Below are 23,490 nucleotides of genomic sequence, written 5' to 3' on the forward strand. Positions count from 1 at the left end.
CAGCTCACGTGACAGAGCTGGGGCCTCGCAGGGCGCAGTCCGCTCACCTCGCACCTTCCTGGGACCTAGCTGCATCATGTGGCCCCATCAGTAACAAAGCTGCTCCACTTCTTCTGATTTTAAAAGCAATACATATTTGCCTTTAAATATTTGTAGATGAGAAGTATAAATAAAACTTTGGCAAATGTAAACAGCCATGAAAAAGGGAACAAAATACCAAGAAGGTTCGAGCTGCTAATGCTGCCTTAAGTCTTTCAAAGTAAATTTTTTTTAAGATTTATTTTTATTGGAAAAGCAGATACAGAGAGGAGGAGAGACAGAGGAAGATCTTCCATCCGATGACTCACTCCCCAAGTGGCCACAACGGCCGGAGCTGAGCCAATCCGAAGCCAGGAGCCAGGAGCTTCTTCTAGATCTCCCACATAGGTGCAGGGTCCCAAGGCTTTGGGCTGTCCTTGACTGCTTTCCCAGGCCATAGGCAGGGAGCTGGATAGGAAGCGGGGCTGCCAGAATCAGATCTGGTGCCCATATGGGAGCCTGACATGTTCAAGGCAAGCACTTGAGCTGCTAGGCTACAGCGCCAGGCCCCAAACTACTTCTGTGTATGAAAACACAGTATAAAAAAATTTATGGTTGGGGCCTTGTGTTGTAACAGTGGGCTGAGCCAGCACCTACGCGGACAGTATCAAAGGTCCGAGTGCTGGGTTAAGTCCTCGCTGATCCAGCATCATCATGTATCTGAGTGCCAGTTCAAACCCTGGCTGCTCTGATTCCAATCCAACTCCTTGCTAATGTGCCTGGGAAGACAGCAAATGAAGGTTCAAATGAAGGCCTGGGACCCATCAGCCACGCGGAGACCTGGACGCGGCCCCTGGCTTCCGGCTTCAGCCTTCCCCATGTGTGCTGCTCTGCCTTTCGAACAAAAAAATCACCAGCAAGTCTGTCATCCCAGAGTCATATTCTTATGTTTAGAAGATTGATTCCACTTTTGCCCTTTTATATGCTTACAGAAAAAGATACTAAAAAAACAAGATCACAATAAATATATGGTATTCTATCCTTTCTAAAGACTATTTTCCTCTGTTCTTCAATATTCTTAAAACACATTCTTTCTAAGTGGTCCATAAGGCACTAAAATGCACAGGATGTTTCTTCTCCATATGCCTTATAACTTCACTTGTAGGTTTGGATGAAACTTAACTCTCCTGGTATCTGAACTTACTTCTTCCGAGTCCTCCGGAATCAGCACGAAGTTCGCTCACTGTTCTGGGAGTCAGAGAGGAACCGCTACAAACGTCATCTGATCTTTCCAGGTTCTGTGCGGGCATGACCTACGCAGAAGGAGTTACACAAAACGGCCAAAGACCATACAACAGCAAATAAACAAACAAAAAATACAAAATACAAAACCAACAATCTAAGGTAAGAAAGCCAAACAAAATGACTGTGGCTCCTCAGCCCACCTAAATAAAACCAGCAGTCTTTTTCATTTTCATACTAAAGCCACAAAAGATTTTTCTAGCAGTCCTGAGAAAAATTTAAAACCTGAATAGCTGCACACTGAATATGAATTCAGCTTCATTACTGATTTGGAGTGGTAGAATGCCTGTCATTCTAAGGTTCAAGAATTTGATGAGAAAAATCAGGAAAACACCCAACCCTGTCCCAACACCTCTGGACAGTCATCTCCTCTCTGATGTCAAGACACTACATACTGAACACTCTCTAGTGCCCCAAGAGGAAGACGAAGTTTAACTTCTCTCCATTGAAAGAGGATTAGGATTAGCACAGTGACGTTATAGAAAGATGTGAAAATATTTCACAAACCTCTTCACATGCAGGGATTCTGTTTTCATTGTCTTTAATTCTCTCCCAGAGTGGGGAGTCTGATTTCCATGCCAAGTGATCTAAGATTTGTTCCTCAATCTGATTAAGGTGTTTTACTACTTCTCTGCAAAGGCCATCTTCTGCTCTAATGAATACTTCTATCACCTGAAATAAAGAAAAAATACCCTGATTTAGTATTATCGTGATCTAAGAACATCAGACATAAAATTAGGCAAAGATCTTATAAAAAATTAGAACAGCACTGTTTTGAAACAGGTGCTCTTTCAGGCTCACACTATAGTGATACACTCATTTTCACATGCAAAATATGCCATGCATACAAAGGTTCAGAACATTATTTTAGGATTTCATATTTTTAAAAAAACTTTAAGATTCAATCTAATGACAGGATGAGTTAGATTTGGCCATATGAGAAGCACCATGAATCAAATATACTAAATGGATACCAAGAAAACTTTAAGAAGAAATGCTGTAGGGCTCGGCAGCGTGGCCTAGTGGCTAAGGTCCTTGCCTTGATCCCATATGGCCACTGGTTCTAATCCCGGCAGCTCCACTTCCTCTCTATCTCTCCTCCTCTCAGTATATGTGACTTTGTAATAAAAATAAATCTTTAAAAAAAAAATAAATGCTGTAACTCTGTACCTATCTATAAACTATGAAAGAGAACTCTTTTTTAAATTTTTATTTTTAAAATTTATCATACAATTCTGGATACTATGGGTTTTCCTTCCCCCATTTTCCACCCCCGATTACTTTTTCCCATAATGTCACACTCTTCATAAGGAGTTACAATTCCATCAGTCTGCTATTTAAATGTGCCCCAACAACACTGGTACAATGCCAGACAGTCCATCATCCCATTTTTCTTTCTGACACTGCCTGTCACATTTTCATAAAATGAGAAGGTTGCTGGGGCCTGTGCTATGGCTAGTGGGTAAAGGTGGTGCCTGTTGAGCCATGTGAGTTCCAGCAGCTCCACTTCTGATCCAGCTCTCCCATGTCTCTGCTAACTGCACCTGGGAAGCAGTGAAACATGGCTGGAGTCCCTGGGACTTTTCCACCACATGAGACGTGAAAGTAGTTTCTGGCACCTCACTTCTGACTGGCCAGCTCTCACTGTTGCAACCAATTGAATGAACCGGTAGATGGAAGATCTCTCTGTAACTCTTTCAAACAACTAAATAGTTGAAAAAAAGTACTTGGGCCTGGTATGGTAGCCTAGTGGCTAAAGTCCTCATCTTGCATGTGCTGGGATCCTTTCAGGCACTGGGTCTAATCCCGGCGGCTCCACTTTCCTTCCAGCTCCCTGCTTTGACCTGGGAGAGCAGTCGAGCATGACCCAGAGCCTTGGGACCCTGCACCCACGTGGGAGACCCAGAAGAGGCTCCTGCTCCTGGCTCCTGGCGTTGTGCCCACTTTGGAAGTGAATAATTGGACGGAAGATCTTTCTGGCTTCCGTCCTTTCTGCATATCTGACTTTCAAATAAAAAATTAACCTATAAAAAAAGAAGCAATTTAAATTTTTTTTAAAGATTTATTTATTTCTATTGCAAAGTCAGATATACAGAGAGGAGGAGAGACAGAGAGGAAGATCCTCCATCCGATGATTCACTCCCCAAGTGAGCCGCAACGGGCCGATGCGCGCCGATCCAAAGCTGGGAACCTGGAACCTCTTCCGGGTCTCCCACACGGGTGCAGGGTCCCAATGCATTGGGCCGTCCTCAACTGCTTCCCCAGGCCACAAGCAGGGAGCTGGATGGGAAGTGGAGCTGCCGGGATTAGAACTGGCACCCACATGGGATCCCGGGGCTTTCAAGGCAAGGACTTTAGCCGCTAGGCCACGCCGCCAGGCCCGAAGCAATTTAAATTTATAAAAAATAAGAAGCCTGCTATGGAAGATTAGCTAGTGACATGTATTACACTGGTTTAGGTTTTCTTCTTTTTTTTTTTAAGATTTATTTATTTTCATCGGAAAGGCTGATATATACAGAGAGAAAGATCTTCTGTCCTATGGTTCACTCCCCAAGTGCCCACAACAGCTGGAGCTGAGCAGATCAGAAGCCAGGAGCCAGAGCTTCCTCCGGGCCTCCCACGCAGGTGCAGGGTCCCAAGGCTTTGGGCCGTCTTCGACTGCTTTCCCAGGCCACAAGCAGGCAGCTGCAGAGGAAGCGGGATCATTGGGATTAGAATCTGTGCCCACATGGGATCCCGGCACATTCAAGGCGAGGACTTTAACTGCTACACTATCACGCCAGGCCTGGTTTAGGTTTTCTTATTATAAATTTAAAGTATTCTAAAATCCTTTATCAGATGCAGATTTTTATTCAAAATACAGCTAACATACTACTGTATCTTTAAAAGAATTTATATAGGTCTTTAGAGTATTATTTCTTCGGACCCGGCGGCATGGCCTAACGGCTAAAGTCCTCAGCTGGCACGCACCGGGATCCCATATGGGCGCCGGTTCTAATCCCGGCAGCTCCACTTCCCATCCAGCTCCCTGCTTGTGGCCTGGGAAAGCAGTCGAGGATGGCCCAATGCTTTGGGACCCTGCACCCATGTGGGAGACTTGGAAGAGGTTCCTGGTTCCCGGCTTTGGATCAGCACAGCACCGGCCGTTGTGCTCACTTGGGGAGTGAATCATTGGATGGAAGATCTTCCTCTGTCTCTCCTCCTCTCTTTTTTTCTGACTTTCCAATAGAAATAAATAAATCTTTAAAAAACAAACAAAAAGAGTGTTATTTCTTCTCTGCTCCCTGAACAGAGTAGAAAATATTACATAAGTAACTAAAAGAATAAATATCCTCCGTGGTTAAGAACTTGCATTTTCTAACACACTGATCACTCAGTAGCATGTCAATTAACTTCATGATGTTGTAAATTGTTGAAGTTGTGTAGTGGTTTTTCTTTGGAGGGGCTGATATTCTGCCAGCTCTACTTTCAGATCATAGATGGCCTCCCAATGAAACTGTTGAATATGTCTGGACAATGAGATGCTGGACTCTCTGCATGGTCCATGGCCGCAATGAGGGAATCATGACTGGTTATGAACTGTATTACTGTAACAATATGGGGGAATTCAATATCGGGGGAGGGTTTGGGGAGGGGTCGGGGGAATCCCAGAGTCTATGAAACTGTGTCATAAAATGAAAAACAAAAAGAATATCCTCACAAACTAGATAATAAACAAGGAAATTGATGATACAGACTTCCTATCAAGCATGCATGTTTTAAAAATTGCTACATAGAAATTGTACATATTTATGAAGTATGATGTGACATGTCAATAAACATATCCAATGTGGATTCATCAGGGGAGAACTGGCCTAGCTGCCTATTTATCACTTTCTTTGTGCTGAGAACATTCAAAATCCTCTCTAGAGCTTATTCTGAAACATTCTTCCATTGTCAATCAGCTATCTAACTATGCTACAAAACATTAGGAACTATTTCTGCTACACATCTGTCCCCATTAAGTATTATGTTTTTAAATATACCTTATAAAAGTGATAAAGTGGCACATCAAATATTTCCGTAATAAATGGGAAATTCCCAGGAGGCTTGTAAGAAAAAATGACAACCTCAAGGCAACAGGCCAAAAGTGATCTGTGGAATGCATCTTGTTCCAGAATACCCTACAAAACAAAGTTAGCAACACTTAGAAATATCAGACCACTCTAAAAATGTATTTGATATGTAGTCAAGTTAAATAAAAATATCAGTCTTATATTCTGAGTTAGTCAAATGCATGTGTTTATTCCCTTACAAAATTTTCTTAACTTTATAACAGTAAATCCAAGTTAGGCAAAAAAAAAAAAAAGCAATTAAAGGAATATATAAGAAGTTACAAAATAGTTTACAGAGCATGCAATACTCCTTAACCAAAATACAATGACACTCCTCCTTCAGGTTCAGGAGATGATGTGGAAAGCTGGTACGAATCAGGGTTTACAGAAAGAGGGACCGTCTTACAGATACCTAGAAGGCATCAGCGAAGCATGTTAGTCACACAGGACCAAGTACCAACGCCAGTGTGTCCATCAGATGCCATAATCAGATCATTCTTACTTTCTTTTTGCTTACTCATTTTCCAAAACTGTATATCAACACTTATTATTTTTTAATTGAAGTTATTAGGCACTAAAAGCATAAGCAGCAGCAACAACAACAAATGGATTAAACTGGATTTCATTCAAATTAGAAACTTTCTTGCATAAAAGTAGACTACCAACAGAATGAAAACTGTAGAATGAGAAGTATTTGCAAATCATATATTTAATAAAGGATTAATAGCAAAGATATACAAAAATTACTACAACATGACAAAAAAAAGGTAAACTAATCAATTCAAACATGGGAAAAGGACTAAAGTGGACATTTCTCCAAAGAACATGTACAAAGGGTCACCAACCACATGGAAACCTATTTTAGCGTCACTACTTCTTAGGAAAATGTGAATCAAAAGCACCACTAGCCACTTCACGATGATTAGGATGGATGTTATCAGAAAAACAGAAAATATCGAATATTTTTAGGATGCAGAATAACCAAAACCTTTTACACACAGCTGGCGTCAAAGTGAAAGGGCAGATTTGCACAGAGCACACACAGCAGATCTTCAAAAAGTTCAACCCAAAGTTAGTGCATGTCCCAACATTCCCCTTCCAGGGACAGCACCAGAGAAGCCAGCTACCTACCACGAAGGTAGCATTCACAGCAGCACCGGCTGCAGCAGCAAACACGAGAGCACTCCAATGGCCACCCACAGATGAGTAACCAAAAACGGGGTTACAAATGCAAGGTTAATCGGCCTGAAAAGGGAAGGAAGTTCTGATTCTCAACTTGGATGCTCTCTTAATTGAAAAAAGCCAGATCACTGAACAACAAATGCTGGCCCCTTTTGCATGTGTCCACTTACACGAGAGATGTACAACAGATGAATTCGTAACAATCAAAACAGCAGTACACATACGGGTCACCAGGTAATGGCTTTTTTTTTGGTGGATTGGGCCGGAGGAAGCTGTTTTGCTGTTTTACTCACAGATAAATCCATGTCTCCCAGTCTTTTTTGTTCTTGCTCAATAACAGACTCTAACACTTTATAGTAAAGTATCTCTGCAAAACGAAAATGTTTGCTGGCCATTTCTGCAAAAATAACCAAACAAAACCACTAAAATCAGATTCTAAGAAACATGAGAAGCAGAGGCCCATACTTCCCTCTCCACCGACCAAAGAAAATTGACCAATCAACCCACACTTCAGACAGCTATGCTTTGTACAGCTACTATTTCAGTTATTTGTAAGAATATTTCATTTTCATCATGGTAACATTCATATTTTTCTAAAATTATAAAATGAAAATTGCATATAATGAACTATATAATAGCATTCCATTAAGCATCAGGCCTTATATTTGAATAAAACAACCCTATATTATGAGGTATTTAATTGGTAATATTCCAAACAGCCTGCTGCACATACAGATTCAACCAACTCCAGATTGAAAATGTTTTCCTGCTGACATGTACTACATAGTTACGGCTAAGAGGGTTGACTCTGGATCAAACATACGCACACTTTGTCAAATTCCCTAAACTACAGAATACATTTACAAAGCACTTACAAAACATTAAGAATTACAGGTAATCTAGAGATAATTTAAAGGAGGATGTGTGTAGGTTATATGCAAATATTATGCCATTTTTTTAAGGGATTTGAGCATCCGTGGATTCTGGGTTCCTGGGGACAGGAACGGTATCCTGGAACTAACTTCCTGTGGATGCCACAGGACAACTGTACTTGGTTCTAATTCATGACAGGAAAAAACTCCCAGGCAGGTTTGGTCTTTTAACAGCTATTATTTTCTGTGATTTTTACGAATATGCTGAGGATCTAGTATACTTTTAGTTTGTAGTTTACATATACAAAGTAAATAACCTATGAACTAAAAAGTACCTTAGGCCTAACGTTATAAAGTTATCATACTAAAATCTCTCTTCCTGAGAAGGTCCCACAAATCATTTGGAAAAAGACAAATTATACAGTCATATTCCATCCTCAGGCCAAAGTCAATCTTTTCCTCGTATTTCTGACTTGGTTGCTAAGAAAGGACTCCAGACAAGTGAAACTTCAGAGACGGGACAGGGGACGGCTGCTTGGCACAGCGAGTGATTCACCGCTTAGGAAGCCCACACCCCACACTGGAGTGCGTGGTCCCCGCCACTGCCCTTGCCATCCAGCTTCCTGTTGTTCACCCTGACAGGCAAGAGATGATGGCCACAAGCTGAGTCAGGCTGAATGAACAAAGACATCTGTATGTAAAGGATCTGTGTGAAGAAATGTGTCAGACAGACATGTGGGCAATGAACCGGCAGGTGAATCATCTCTTGCTGTCTGTCCCTATCGTTCTGCCTTTCACATGAAAGCAAAATAAAAAAAATTTTTAAAAAGATCAGAGAAGTGGGGCTCGCTCGGTGGCACAGCAAACTAATCCTCCCTCTGCAGCATTGGCAATGATATTTGGAAAGCACAACAGTATTTCAAAAAATTGGAAAAACAATTAAAAGAAAAAAAAATTACACACTTACTTGCTTGAGATGCAGACAGAGATAAACTTGATCTCCCATGCACTGCTTCCCTTCCTAAATGCCTGTGACAGCTAGGGCTGAGCAAGGCCAGAGTCAGGGCAAGAGAGCTCAGTGCAAGTCTCCCTCGTGGTGGCAGAGACCCACCTGAGCTATCACCACCACCTCTCAAGGTACACATGAGCAGGCAGCTGGAAACCAAGGCAGAGCTGGGCCTCACGTCCAGACACCATGGGATGCAGGTGTCCCAAGCGGTGACTTACAGCCACACCAAATACCTAACCCAGGGTGTGATGGTGTGAGAAAAAATGTGAAATCTGTGTGCAAGTTTTTAATATACTCATTTTTATGACCTTTCTGAAAATTCCTCATAGGTCAAACTAAACACCTTACCTTTAGCACAATTATTGAAGTCCTCATCTGGCTGAGAATGCTGGGAATATATTTCATACATTTCTTTCAACCGGTTAGCAATAGCCTGGGTTGGATCTCTGGCACATGTCCTAAAGTCAGAAAAAAAAATTATATAATTTAAAAGTTTTAGCAAGCTACTAAGGGATATAAAGCTCACAACTTTTTAGTTTAATTATCATGTAAATATAAAGCACTCTGAACAAAAGCTATCCTTGCACACTTCCCAAATTAATCCAGGAGATGCTATATATTCTATCAAAGATGATACACTTATGCCATTCTGACTGAAGCACATTTTTTGTGCAGAGCTGGGTCTTTTACCGCAGTAAGCTGAACAATGTTTGTCAGGACCATTTGATGTCTATGACTGGTTCCCCTGTGCTTTACACAACGCCACTCACTGATGACAATCAAAATGGTACTCAACTGCACTATTCCCAATAAGAACTCATGCTGGAGTAATGAGGGGGTGCAGACACGTGGTGAACAAGTTAAAGCACAAACTGGAACACCACATGCCATACAGAGTGGCTGGATTGGAGTCTCAACTTCATTCCGATTCCAATTTCCCACAAATGCCTGCCTTGGGAGGCAGCATGTGACAGCTTTAGGGGTTGGGCTTCTGCCACCAGGTGAGAATCCTGGGACGAGTGCTCATCACCTGACTGCAGCCAGGCTGAATCCCAGCTCTTTGTAGACAGCTAGGGAGTTTAGCAATAGATAAAAGGTCTCCCTCTGTATCTATCACACTCTGTACCTACTATGCACATACATACACATAAATAACAAAATACTAATTTATGGGGGAAAAGTTGGGGTGTCTGCCTAGTGATTAAGATATCAAGTTAGGGGCCAGTGTTGTAGCAGAGAGTTAAGCTGCTGCCAGCAATGACATCAGCCCATATGGGCATGGAGTCTTTGGGGCCAGCATTGCGGCACACCGCGTATGCCTGCAGCACTGGCATCCCATATGGGTAGTAGTTTAAGTTCCAGCTGCTTCACTTCTGATCTAGCTCCCTGCTAATGCACCTGGGAAAGCAGCAACAGGTGGCTCAATTTCTTAGGCTCCTGCACCAAGGTGGGAGACTTAGAAGAAACTCCTGGCTCCTGGTTTCAGTCTAGCCTGGCCTAGCCTAGCCATTGTGGTCCTTTGGGGAGTGCACCAGCAGAAAGAAGTTCATTGTCTCTGTCTGTTAACTCTGCCATTGAAATAAATAAAAACAAGTCTTAAAATTGGACCCTTTGGTTTTACATAGGTATCTCTGGGCAATATTTGGTCCTGCTAATGATACTTGCAATCAAAGAATTTATTATGATCAGAAATGCTAAAGAGAGTTGAAAGGTATAGAGACAGAATGATGGACTTATGACTGTTTATAAAGGACTTTACTACTGTAAAAATGTGAGGGAAATAAGTAGGGGTGAGCTGGTAAGGAAAATTCAAGAGGCTATGGAATTGTATCATATGAATTTAAAAATAAGAAACTCTTAAAAAAAGTATCTTTCAGAAAAAAATATATATATATATATACTTATAAAATATTCTAAATTAAGGCAAAGGTGGCTCCACGAAAAGCACGACTTGGGATGAGGCCATACACAGAAACAGCTTGTTGAGGCTGAACCACAGTTGAATTTAAGAATAAAGGGAAATTGGGCCCGGCGGCGTGGCCTAGCGGCTAAAGTCCTCGCCTTGAAAGCCCTGGGATCCCATATGGGCGCCGGTTCTAATCCCGGCAGCTCCACTTCCCATCCAGCTCCCTGCTTGTGGCCTGGGAAAGCAGTCGAGGACGGCCCAATGCATTGGGACCCTGTACCCGTGTGGGAGACCTGGAAGAGGTTCCAGGTTCCCGGCTTTGGATCAGCGTGTACCGGCCCGTTGAGGCTCACTTGGGGAGTGAAACATCGGATGGAAGATCTTCCTCTCTGTCTCTTCTCCTCTCTGTATATCTGGCTGTAATAAAATGAATAAATCTTTAAAAAAAAAAAAAGAATAAAGGGAAACATAGCTTTGGCTATTCAGTGAGTGTAGCCATGAAGGGGAAATCATGTAAGTAAATAGCGTCTTCTTAATTCCAAACAACCAGGAACAAAATGGCATCTAATAGGACTTATATTAACAAATCATAATGTTGTAGGACTAAAGAAGGGGCCTTAGAGGCAATTTTTTCATTTCAACTTGCCAGAGGTTATGCATGACAGTCTCAGTCTACCGTGTTTTCAGTAAAGCTCACTGCTTTTTCGATCAGTCTCAGGCAGATCAAAGGACCGAAAGCAGCCAGCCTTGTTTGCAGAGCTTACCAAAGCTACAGTTCTGGCCTCCCTTCAGGACTTTGTGAAGTTAACTGATAACTCTCATCTTCACTGACACTTGCTACTCCCATCCCAGCCTCTCTGAAATCTCAGAACACAACATCTGGGAAGACATTCTGATGCGCTATTCTATCTGTGCAGTATTGTTACCTATCATTTATACTACATTACAGAATGGTAAAGAAAGATGTTCTTGGAGTACTGATAGAGTCAACACTGCTAACGTCCTCTACTGGTCAACAACAGGACTAAGCATGCACCTGACAAAATTACCATTAGGTGAATTAAGGTATGCTAATAACAAAAAATTAAAAATAGGACACGGGAAAAACCTTCTAAACAATCGAGTTTTGGAAGATTTACAGGACTCCAACTTACCTCAGAATCTGTTCTAATTTCTCACTTGGTGCATTCCTGAGGCCTGTAAGCATCGTGTGAAGACGACTCAAGCTGTGTGTGGCTGTAGAAACGGGGGTCACACAAGGGCTGTTCTCCTTAATGTATCTCACACCAGTAAGCGGAGTGGAGATCCTAAGTGCTCTAGACTAAAGGAGAAGAATTAAAAACAAAAGGAAAAACATTGTTTTTCAGTCAGAAAGATCTCAACAGTTCACAAATGGGAATAGGCCATAGGACTTCATCCTTTTAAGGCTAATTTTAGCAACTCCAGCATTTCTATTCCCAGAAGTTTGAACACCACTATGAGCCACCAAATCCATGAAATGTATTTTTAGCCAGCTAAAAGTCAATCAAAGGTTAAACCTTTAAGTTACAACTTCTCATTATCCATCTCTCACAGCTTAAGAGCAAAAGCGAAGATACATAAGCATTGCTTATAAATTTTTTTATATATATATATTTTTTTATTACAAAGTCAGATATACAGAGAGGAGGAGAGACAGAGAGGAAGATCCTCCATCTGATGATTCACTCCCCAAGTGAGCGCAACAGCCGGTGCTGCGCTAATCCGAAGCCAGGAGCCAGGAACCTCTTCCAGGTCTCCCACACGGGTGCAGGGTCCCAAGGCTTTGGGCCGTCCTCGACTGCTTTCCCAGGCCACAAGCAGGGAGCTGGATGGGAAATGGAGCTGCCGGGATTAGAACAGGCGCCCATATGGGATCCCGGCTCGTTCAGGGCGAGGACTTTAACCGCTAGGCTACGCCGCCGGGCCCAACGTATAAAAAAAGTAATGTCATTCTCATCTCTGAATTGCCATCTATTACTATCTTACAGCACTCAAACATTAACAAAATAAAGCTGTGAATTCATGTTAGGCCAGTAGTGTGGCACTCGAAGCTAAGCTGCAGCCTGCAATGCAGGCATCTTCTATGAGAGCAGATGAAAGTCCTGGCTGCTCCATTTCTGACCCAACTCTCCGCAAATGTGCCTGGGAAAGCAGTGGAAGACTGTCTAACCACCTGGGCCCTCCGTAACCCATGTGGCTCACCCTACTGGAGCTAATGCTGCCACTGGGCACTCAATCAGCCGGCCAAAGATCCCTCTTGCTCACTCTCTCCCTAACTCGGCATTCCAAACAAACAAACAAAAATAACTCGTAATTAATCCTGGCCCAAGTAAAATCTGTAATTTAACAAAAGACCTCAATCAAAACTGTTGCGAGAGAGTAACACAAACACCCTCCCAGGAGAGTGAGGTGCAGACCAGTTCTCAGCATTCTGAGCTCTTTCCACCTTTAGTTACCAGAACGAATCAGGTTTATTTCTCCAGACAGATCTTCATAGAAAGTTAAAATCAACATTCTTGAATATAAAAATAAAGGAGTTCTGAATGACTTAGTGCCAATGAATTTAAGCATGAATTCATCTGCTAATAGCTTTCCTTATTTTTCAAATAAACCCTAAGTGTAAGCACTAAAAGAACTTAACAGTGTCCTTTAACATCCAAGATAAGCCACATTTTTCCTGTGTAGTAAGCAAACATACTTTAGAGAGCTTTAAAAATACCCTGCAAAATTTTCACCAAATTTTTCATCTGGTGACAGAACTATCCAAGTGTCACAAGATACAGAAAAAGCTCAGAAACTCGCCATTCAGGAACACCTACACACTTTCTCCGCATCTCGAGGAAATGCACTATACAAAGTGTTAAGGCAATACAATGATCTAGGCAGATGACCTGCGTTCAGAAGGCTGCTCTCCGACAGTTTCTAGCAGCGAGCTTAGTCACGGGACATAAACCACTGCACACTGACAAGGGGAGGCCCACCGGGTACATACAGGACAATCAGTAGCACAGAGCCACATCCTCCACAGGTAACAGTGGTTTCACAAAGGATGCTAGGTGTGTCAACCAAACACCTTCCTACCCAGACTCCTCAAGGGCATCGTGGGGCTTTCTGTTAGCATTGTGTGAATACTTAGCCTAACGTTCTGATCAAGAGGACTCTTGCTTTAACTTGGGCATAAACATGAAGCTGATATTTTTTAAAAAAAAAACAAACTAGGATAATCGTCTGCAAGTGAAGACATAAAACTCAGAATCTCCAAGCTCTATGCGTAGGTTTCTTTTACTATCAGCATACACACCTGGTTCATCTTTCTTCATTCCACAGCTTCACAGCCATCTGTGGGACCACCACCATGGCTTCGTAGGTTAAACTTCAGCCTGCAGTACCGGCATTCCAAATGGGCACCAGTTCATGTCCTGGCTGATCCACTTTTGATTCAGTTCCCTGTTAATGTGCCTGGGAAAGCAGCGCAAGCCGGCAGGTCTCCGAGTCCGCGCACATACACGGGGGACCCAGAAGATGCTCCAGACTCTTGCCTTTGATTTGGCTCAGCTCTGGCTGCTGTGGGCATTTTGGGAGTGAACCAGCAGATGGAAGATCTCTCTCTCTCTCTCTCTCTCTCTCTGTCTCTCCTAAGAGTCTGCCTCTCAAAATAATTCTTGAGAGGAAAAAAAAGCACATATATCCTGATAACTCTTTAACACCTCATTGTGAGTACAACTTGAACTTCTATGGTGCCTACTCAATGCCTCCACCTGAATGCCTAAAAGACACCTTGAACTTAAAGAAAGCCCCCAGACTTGCTATTGCCTTTCAATGTCAACTGTAACATCCTTGAAACTCCTATGTGCCAAGCACTGCATCAGCACTAGTCATTAAGTTTATTTTTTATTTATTTTTTTTAAAATTTTATTTTATTTTTATTACAAAGTCAGATATACTGAGAGGAGGAGAAGCATAGAGGAAGTGGAGCTGCCGGGATCAGAACCAGCGGCCATATGGGATCAAGGCGAGGACCTTAGCCACTAGGCCACGCCGCCGAGCCCACTAGTCATTAAGTTTAAACTCTAATGCAGAAAGAAAATAATCCTTGCTGCCTGCCTACTTACTTGCAAACAGTGATAAGAACTAAGTGCCAACTAAGGTGAAAGGAAGTCCTGCGGGTTGTGGAGGAAGCTGGTGGTTAGTATTTTATATAGCACTCAGGATACTAGAGACCAGCATGAAGTGAAGACACGGAGCATGCCACTGAATGTCTTGAAGAACATGTTCTAGGCACAGGAAAGAGCAGGGCAAGGGCTTTGAGCCGGCAGTGTGCTTGGAGTAACTGAAGACTTGAAGGGAAGCTACAGGAGCAAAATGCGGGAGCGTGAGAGCAGCAGGGCCTAACTCAGAGTGGCGGCATACCACCTAAGGATTTGAGATTTTATACCGTTCACCCACAGGGATGACTGTTCTCTATTTCTCTCATACCCCAGATCCTGTGTTATCTCCAAAATACAGCTCAAATGCAACTACATTTCTGAATCAAACTTTCATGAACTACCTCCCATAAAAAGACCTGACAGATTTAAATCAGATCACGGTGGGGTCACTATACTCCATGGGTCCTCTTGATTTTCACCTCAATCACAGCAAAAGCAAAAGCAAAAGCCCAGCTCTCTTGCTCCCTCTTTGTCTCAAAAGACATCGTGATCTTTACTTTTTAACTTTTTAATGTTCATTACAAAGGTGAAGGGACGGCAGACCCCTGTGTGCCAGACCTGGATGGGGAGGGGGGGAAGGTGGGTGAAGAGAAGTGTCTCTCTCTTCACTCCTGCATCCTTGGAAGGAGACCACAGAAATGCCAGGGGAAGCAGCGGGTACCCAGCTGCCGCCTCAGAGACCTCAGTGCTGCAAAGAACGCCCCAGAGGGTGTTACCTGTATGTTAGCTGTGGGAGAGGGACACACATGGGCATGGCTCTGTTCCCCATATTATACTGATTATTCTGCGAGGTGGTTAGCTTTGTTGTACAAGAGGTGATGACATCCATCTGTCCTCATGCGGGCTCTTCTCGTTCTCTCTGTGTAAGTTCTAAGACGTGTCAGCTGTCCATATTTACCTCAGAATGTCCAAAGACTCAGGTGCTTGCTGTGAAACTTAGCCTGACAAGTTACTCAACTCGCTTCTCTTTCTGTCCTTTGAAGGGGCACTCGAGCTCCTTTGTTGGATTGGGGGAGCCAGCTGCCTTGTCGTCCATGTGCACCAGGGTTTGTTTTTCAAGCCACACAGGGGTGAGCAATGAGGGTGGCCTATCCTTAACATGTGTTACAGATCACACACCTGTGGAATGTCCTCTGAGATGGGGGATCCTGTTGGTCTAAGGATCCTACTTCCGCCTCATTTGTTGCCACTCTTGCCTCGCTCCTCCATGCCCACCATCCCAGTGTTCTCACTGTCCCTGAAATCCCATTTCTGTGATATGGGTTTGCACTTGTTCATCTCTCAACTTCAGCTGTGTTTCCCACAGGCCCGGGAAACACGTTCTCAACACCTTCTCTCGAATAGCTCCAAGCCCGCTTACCTGCTCTCTCCCTTCCCCAAATATTCTGTATTGCTACTCTCTTCCTTCATACCATCATCTCACATACTCCATTACATCTTCAGCGATCTAACGTCTGTCTCCCCCAACCACTAGCCTATAAGCTCTTAGCACACAGTGCTGGTCACTATTTGGTTCACTGGCATGTTCCCAGTGTTCAGGACACAATCCAGCTTGCTAACTAGTTGTAGAATATTTACTGAGTGAATAAGCAGACCAGTCTCCAGACTGAAGCAGCTCACCCCCAGGCGGATGAGAGTTACCCCTTGAATTACCTACACTGCCTCTGGAGGTGCCTGTCTGAAGCCCCACTCTAAAGTCTCCATTAGCCTAAGTGTCTATCGGAAATAACATGATACGATCCTGTAACCCAGCTTGACAGAATTTTCTTGAACACTGTAGACCCTGTTTGTCTAGTCCCTTCCCTGGTGGTTAACATTTTCCAAATGGCTTCTGTGTTTATTATGTGTAAGGCTGCACAGTGTTGGCTGATCATTACATCTGTTTAAATTTATGTAAGTTCTCTTTTTCTTAAACCTAATTAAAAACTTTGAAAACAGATATTGGCAAAAAGTAAATCCACAAATACGCAGGTTGTTTTCCAACTAAGAGAAGTATGATAGAAATTTTTCCAGGTGGAGGCAAGTAAAACACACAGCAGGAGTTACCAAAGAAACCAGCTGCTCTGCTCCTGGCACGGCTCAGCTCACCTTGTCAAAATGCTGCTGCAGGATGCTCCTCATCTGGACCCTCTCCGCAGTCTCTGTGCCTGAAGCCGTGTTCAGACACCTGGAGAGAGTGCCGATCTCCTCGTCAGCATCTTCCCCAAGAAATACTCGTTCATCTAGATTCCCAGAGGATAAGACGTGCTCCTCATAGGCCTTGCTGATGGCTTTACTGGAAGAAAACACACGCACCACACCATGAACGCCTTCACAGAGCTGCCTCTTCAGCCTATGCTCCAGGTTACTTATTTTTTCCCCCATTAAAATTTCTAAGAATTTTTTAGAAGTTAAATTTTAGTGGAGCCACTGTGGATTATTAAAACTGAAGAGTGTGATACATAAAATTGTCACACTATATTTACCCATCATAGCATCAAAGGTATTTTGCTCATGGTGCTTCCAGGTAAGTAACTGCCTGGCAGGCATAGCTCCTGATGAGGTGAGAAGCCTAACTCTTTCCTAGCTATTCTAGGCACGCCAAAGACTTCATTATTGCTACATCATGTCTTTATTCACAAATGTACAACTCAAAACCTTAATAAAATCTTAATCTCAAAGTACAATCACAGAATTTTCAAAAAAAAAAATTTTAAATAGGCACTTAAGAGGCATGTGCACTTCACGAACCAATTAATTAACATGCTGCTCAGGACACACATATCCCAGAGCAGAGTGCCTGGGTTCGAGGACCAGCTCAGCTTCCAGTTCCAGATTCCAGCTGATGCGCAGCCCGGAAGGCAGCAGAGAGCTCTGGGACTGCAGTCTCTGCACTACAGAGATTGGGTTCTGGGCTCCTGGCAGGCATCTGCGGAGGGAACTCACACGCGGGAGACCCGCCTTTCCAATGTCAATACAATTAAGACCTTTTAAATAAGAACACTAAAGTTCAAGGTTCACTAAGGACAACACTTAGAATGTTAAAAAATAATTTTGAGCAGATGTACTCACAAGCTCTCTCCAAAATTCCCAGGCTCTAGAAAACCAGTAAGATTTTCTTCTTTTCCCTTAAGCAACTACAATGAAAGCAGACAGACTTATGTTACGGTATTTCATCAAGTCCTATAAACATTTCCATGTTATTTCTGTGCTATTTACAAACCTTTTTTTCATAAAGTTTCCTAATATAAGGCTTCCAGAAATGTTCCTTTATTCCCTTTGCTTCCAAAACCAGGCCATCATGTAAGGAACAGAGTTTCTCAATGACACAAGGGGGGTCAGAGGAAGGCTTAGAATCCTTAGTATGAAAATCTTCAGATAGGCCTGTAACACAGAGACCCACAAAATCAAGGTACCAGTTAATAATAAACTAAAACTGTAACAAACTGAAATACAATATTAATTAGCACAAGCTAGCACGAGTTTACAGAAACAGTATAAATAACCCTTGACTCTATTTAAACAATCTATCAAAAAACCCCAGAAGTTAAGGGGTTGTGCACTGGGACACGGCAGGTTAGGTCAGCACTCCGGATGCCATTTCAGAGTCCCAGCTGCTCCTCTTCTAATCCAGCACCCTGATAATGCTCCAGCTCAAACATCACATATTCTGTTTTAATTATATTAGGTGTATGAAGATTAGTTTAATTTACTCTTGTCAGCACAAGAGAAAAAAAATGAAAGCAGACAACCATTTAAAACATAAAAAGGAGTTACGAAGGAAGTGGGAAAAGAGAAAAGATACGAGGAACATTAATTCACGAAATCAAGAGCAAACAGATTAATTCTGCTAACTTCCCATGGGCCTCGTTCAGTGTGTCAGGCACAAAGCTTGCCAATATACAGAAAAAAAAACACAAAAAACGCAGTCATCTTCCAAGACACCCTCACTGCTGTTTCTAAATGCCTTTTCCTTGCTAAGGACAGGAGCGCACCTCAAGAATCTCATTTTCTGCGAACAATTTGAAGTACTCGCAATTTCAGAAACTACTATTATCTTAAGACTTTAGACGCTGGCATCTTCAGCTGCTTTTCTGAAAAATATTTTTGTGGGACTGGTGTTGTAGCAAAGTTGAGCTAAACCACCACCTGTAATGCCACCAGCATAAATGAACAGGTTTGGTCCTGGCTGCACTGCTTTCCATCCAGCTCCCTGCTAACGAGCCTGGGAAAAGCAGCCTAAGATGGTCCAGACAACCTGGGCCTTTCTGCCCACAGGCGGGAGATGCAGATGAAGCTCCTGGCTCCTGCCTTCAGCCTGGCCCAGCCCTGGCTGCTGCAGGCATCTGGGGAGCAGACCAGCAGATGGAAGCTATCTCCCCTCTCCCTGCCTTTCAAATAACTACTTTTTTCTTTACAGATTTATTTATTTTTATTGGAAGAGTATATTTACAGAGAGGGACAGAAACAGATCTTCATCTGCTGGTTCACTCCCTAAGTGGCTGCAACAGCTGGAGCTGAGCCAACCCGAAGCCAGGAGGTTCTTCCAGGTCTCCCATGCACGTGCTGGGTCCCAAGGCTTTGGGTCATCCTCTACTGCTTTCCCAGGCTACAGTCAGGGAGCTGAAGGGCAAATGGAACAGCTGGGACACGAACTGGTACCCACATGGGATTCTGGCACCTTCAAGGTGAGGATTTAGCCTCTAGGCCATCAAGTCAGGCCCATTAAATAAATATTTTAAAAATATGGCTTGTTCTCTTATGCTGGAAAACCTGCACCACATCCACCACTCTCAACAGTAAACAATGTGAAAAAGTGGGCTGTCCAACTATCTGTGATTTAGAAACTTACATTTAAAATTTGGGTTCACAAGTTCTTTACGATGGGAACATTGAAGAGCATTCCCATAAACTAAGTCCAAAGCACACAGCAGAAGATGGTAAGAATTCACCAGATCATCACTAATCCTGGGGAAATTACCTGTAGGAAAAATGATGAACAGTTACATACAAGGTTAAAGTAATACTCCATAAATTTCAGAAAATATATTTCTCCTTAAAACTATAATGAAATATACACTATATAAAGTTGGCTCAAGAAGTGTTGCTGGTAACCTGACAGTTTGAAATGATTACTTTTTTAAGTTTCTAACAGGTTAACGAAAACTAAACAATTACTAAAAATGCAATTCATTCAATAAGCATCATTAAATGTCTAGTAGTTGAATCAAACTTATCCTCAGTCCGTTCTCTGAAAATTCTGAACACCAAAAACTTAAAAAATTATCTGAAGCTGTAAGCCCATGTGTATTTTAAGAATTTGTCATGAAAGTTCGCAGAAATAGAACTGATTTCTTGTGTGACTACATGAAAAAGAACAAAACCTTTCACCAGGTTTCTAAAAGTAACATTTTAAATACTTTCCTACACAATAATATAAGTACAAATTAATGCAACAAGAGCAAATTAAGGATTTTTAAATTCTAGACCCACATCAAGGGTAACAGCCAGCAAATGCTTGGTAATAAAGAAGCCCATTTCTAAACCAACAGAAACCTGTGGCTTCTGCAGTGCCGGCGGAAGCCTAACCCTGACAGCAGTTAAATGCAGGTAAATATTTGTATTCCTAGAAATTAAAATACAGTTCTAGTTCTTTGTAACTTCAACCCTACTCTTTTTCAGCTTAAACCACACATATGTATTCTTTATATTGATTTTACATTCTTGTACTATCAGATGAATTCAACTTAGATAGCTAAAATACATCTTAAGAATTATTTCTAAGCTTCAGCATTTTCATATGTAGTATCCACCCCACTGCATACAGATATACACACATACACCAGCCGTGTTTCAATTTTTCATCCTCTCATTTCCTCCAAAAAAGTTGCTACTTACCTCAACAGAACAGGTTAAGCAATTTTTCTTTGTGTGATGATGGAAACATTCAAGAAGTCAATTTAAATGAATTTTTTTTTTTGCCAACAGAGCAAATTATAATTAACAAATTAAATTCTGCACTGTTGTAAACTAAATTGGTCGCGTCTCATGTAGAGAGTTTATACTCAGTTCTGCATAGGTTAAACAGGAAGTTGCATCTAATGGTTTCCACCTACAAAATCCACCACACTGACAAGTCTAAACTTGCCACTGGTGTGTATTTGCTACAGAAGGCAAAAACAGCACTGCTATTTCTAACAAAAAAGCTCAAATGCCCCTAAAGACCAGAATCTGATTTAAATTCCAGGACTATCCCAATACGACATACTTTCCTAATCCTGACCTCGTAAATTAACCACACTTTGTGGAACATTTTATCTTTCAATCAGCAAAAATGGCAGGTAAAAAGAAACTTGCTTAAACTCCAGAGCTGGATTTGAGGTTTTATATAAAACAGGAAGTGGTCTGGTTACAATATCCTACATGTGCCAAGCCCAGACATGATCCTAGTGTGCAGTTGCCATTAGAATTCAACAAAGACAACTGGTAGAGTTGGTTTATTTATCAGGAATGAGACAAATTGGTATCCCACATGCTGCAGAAAAAGTCATGAGAAACACGGCTATAAAAGTGTATACTAGCTAGTGTATATTAGCTATTCTGTTAGAAAAGATCCTAGTGTATCCTAAGCCTGCACTGGTAGACAGGGAAAAGCTAAGGTTCTTTAGTTCAAATTATATCCTGAATTAATAAGATCCAAACACTGAATTAATCAGTGACCAAAAATATGCCACCCAAGTTGATCGAGTGTGACCAAAGTAAAGACATTAAATTTCGTTGAATGAGGCAGCACAGTGGTAAAGACGACGCTGGCAGTGTCTCCATCCCATGTGGGGCTCTCAGTTCAAGTCCCGGCCGCCCTTCCGACTCAAGTTTCCAGCTAGTGTAAATGCTGGAGGCAGCAACTACTAGAGTCCACACCACCCACAGGGAAACCAGGACTCAGGTTCAGGTTCCTGGCTTTGTTCAGGCTCAGCAGAAAATATATCTTCCAAATAAATTATTATTATCCTTAAAAAAATTGTACTAGTCAATATAGTACAAAATATTTACTCTTATGCACACAGATACAATAGAAGGTAAACTGGATTCCTAAATTCATATATTCCTGCCCAATGCAATTAATGTAAAGATCACTAATACTTATGATACCAGCCACACTGCAGCTACCATAAAAATGGCTTGTATACTCTTAAGCCTCAACTTCATGCTACTAATCACATCACCTTTATTACAAAAATCATGTCAGTGTTTTAGAAAACACAGTAACTAACAGCACACATCACGCTGTAGGCTTCAATCCAGCATGTAGCTTGGAGAGTGATGCAGGACTGTCACCTAAGCCGCTCTGAGACGACAAACTAGTCAGACAAACCAAACCTGGAGGCCACGGCCTGAGTCGCCCTGGTCAGAGGCCTTCTTCACCCAACACGAAACCAGGAGCCAGGGCAACCTGGATTGAAATTCTACCTCCGATTCCGAGAAGCTAATTTTGGGCTGTCAGTTGCCTAATTTGTAAAGTGAGTAAGTTGAGTGAGTTCATTGGAGGCAGGGGTAGAGGGGTAGAAAAACTTCCTCCCCGCCCCCCGACCCCGCAAAGGCAATTTGGATAGTTAAAATTCACAGGCCATACAAAATCATCAACTTGAAAATCAGTCTTCTAGAAGACGATGGCCCAAGTCTTTGAGACCCTGAACTCATCTGGGAGACCCTGGAAGAAGCTCTAGGCTCCTGGTTCTGGACCAGTCCACTTCCAGCTCTTGCAGTCATTTGGGAAATAAACCAGCGAATAGAAAGATCTCTGTCTCATGTTCTCTGTAAATCTGCCTTTCAAATAACAATCAATAAACCTTAAAAGCAAAAAAATTAACCTGATATACATTTCCTGAATTTCAAATCCCGCATGTGTTTGCCTTGGCAGGACCAAACCAAATGATTTCACAACCTTATATGGCCAATAGAGATATTCTCCACCCTAATCTAATGAGAATTTATTGTATTTATGAAATTCTTTTCTAGCTCTGCAATTATTTTCCTGCTTTATATTTTATTGGGAAAAAGCATTCCGTGTGTTATCCTGAAAAACAAGTACTTAGTAACTAATGTAACGAGTTTGCTGCTTCTTTAGGTTACTAAGGATTATTTCTACTTGGAAACACGAAGAGAACAAAAATAAGACACATATTTCACTGAGTGCAGACGCTGGTTAGATTAAGTCAGAAAGGGAGAACATAAATTGCAGTTAAACATGTTATTCATCTAAGACTTAAAACGTAAGCTGAACTATTCACAGGATCGCTCCACGAGGACACAGCTCATCAGAAGCGGCTCAAAAAAAAAGACCACAAGTGTCAAAAAAATGTTGTGTAAGAACAAAACTGAAGGGTTTTCCATTTAATAAGACAAGATTTGAACACTACAAAGAAATTCAGAAACTCTTATAAAAGGCGGTATCTTAAAAAAAAAATCTGGTCTTCAAATCCTTGAGAAAATGATTTGCACAACTTTCTTCCTGATATGTGTAAGTCAGTAAGATCAGCATCTGACGATTTAAATGAACCAATCAATATCTAAACAAATATCATTCGTTCTTACCTTTTGCATATATAAAAAGCACCCAACAAAAATGGAAAATTTCAGACACGGTACAGGGCTGCCGCCTTGGGGGGATGGGAGAAAAAAAGAAGTCATGAGACAACAGAAGATTGAGAGAAAGACTTCCAAATGACCATAAATTAGGTGTGAAACAAACCCACTGTCAGAGGGGGTGCTGGGAGATTCAGTTTCCTAGGGAGAATACACAAGAAACTCTGTACTAACCAAACACTGGCAGAAGCAGCTGGGAGCCAGAGAAAGTTCTCAACAGAAAATCCTAAACAACTCGAGTCTTCCAAGGTCA

At 42.0% G+C, this 23,490-nt stretch overlaps 1 protein-coding gene across 1 annotated transcript in view; it reads right to left on the reverse strand.

Annotated features, from left to right (window-relative positions):
* Positions 1-23,490, reverse strand: part of RBL2 (RB transcriptional corepressor like 2) — a 53,413-nt gene that overhangs the window by 19,842 nt on the left and 10,081 nt on the right. Inside the window, exons 4-14 of the mRNA XM_004583852.2 lie at positions 23,187-23,251; positions 19,444-19,572; positions 17,815-17,975; positions 17,664-17,728; positions 16,701-16,887; positions 11,538-11,704; positions 8,826-8,935; positions 6,890-6,993; positions 5,346-5,483; positions 1,828-1,992; positions 1,223-1,331 (exon numbers count right to left, since the gene is read on the reverse strand). Coding sequence (XP_004583909.2) covers positions 1,223-1,331; positions 1,828-1,992; positions 5,346-5,483; positions 6,890-6,993; positions 8,826-8,935; positions 11,538-11,704; positions 16,701-16,887; positions 17,664-17,728; positions 17,815-17,975; positions 19,444-19,572; positions 23,187-23,251 — 1,400 coding nt within the window. The remainder of the gene's footprint in view (positions 1-1,222; positions 1,332-1,827; positions 1,993-5,345; positions 5,484-6,889; positions 6,994-8,825; positions 8,936-11,537; positions 11,705-16,700; positions 16,888-17,663; positions 17,729-17,814; positions 17,976-19,443; positions 19,573-23,186; positions 23,252-23,490) is intronic.

This window comes from Ochotona princeps, chromosome 16 (assembly GCF_030435755.1).
Source record: "Ochotona princeps isolate mOchPri1 chromosome 16, mOchPri1.hap1, whole genome shotgun sequence".
In the NCBI taxonomy this organism is placed as follows: Eukaryota; Metazoa; Chordata; class Mammalia; order Lagomorpha; family Ochotonidae; genus Ochotona; species Ochotona princeps.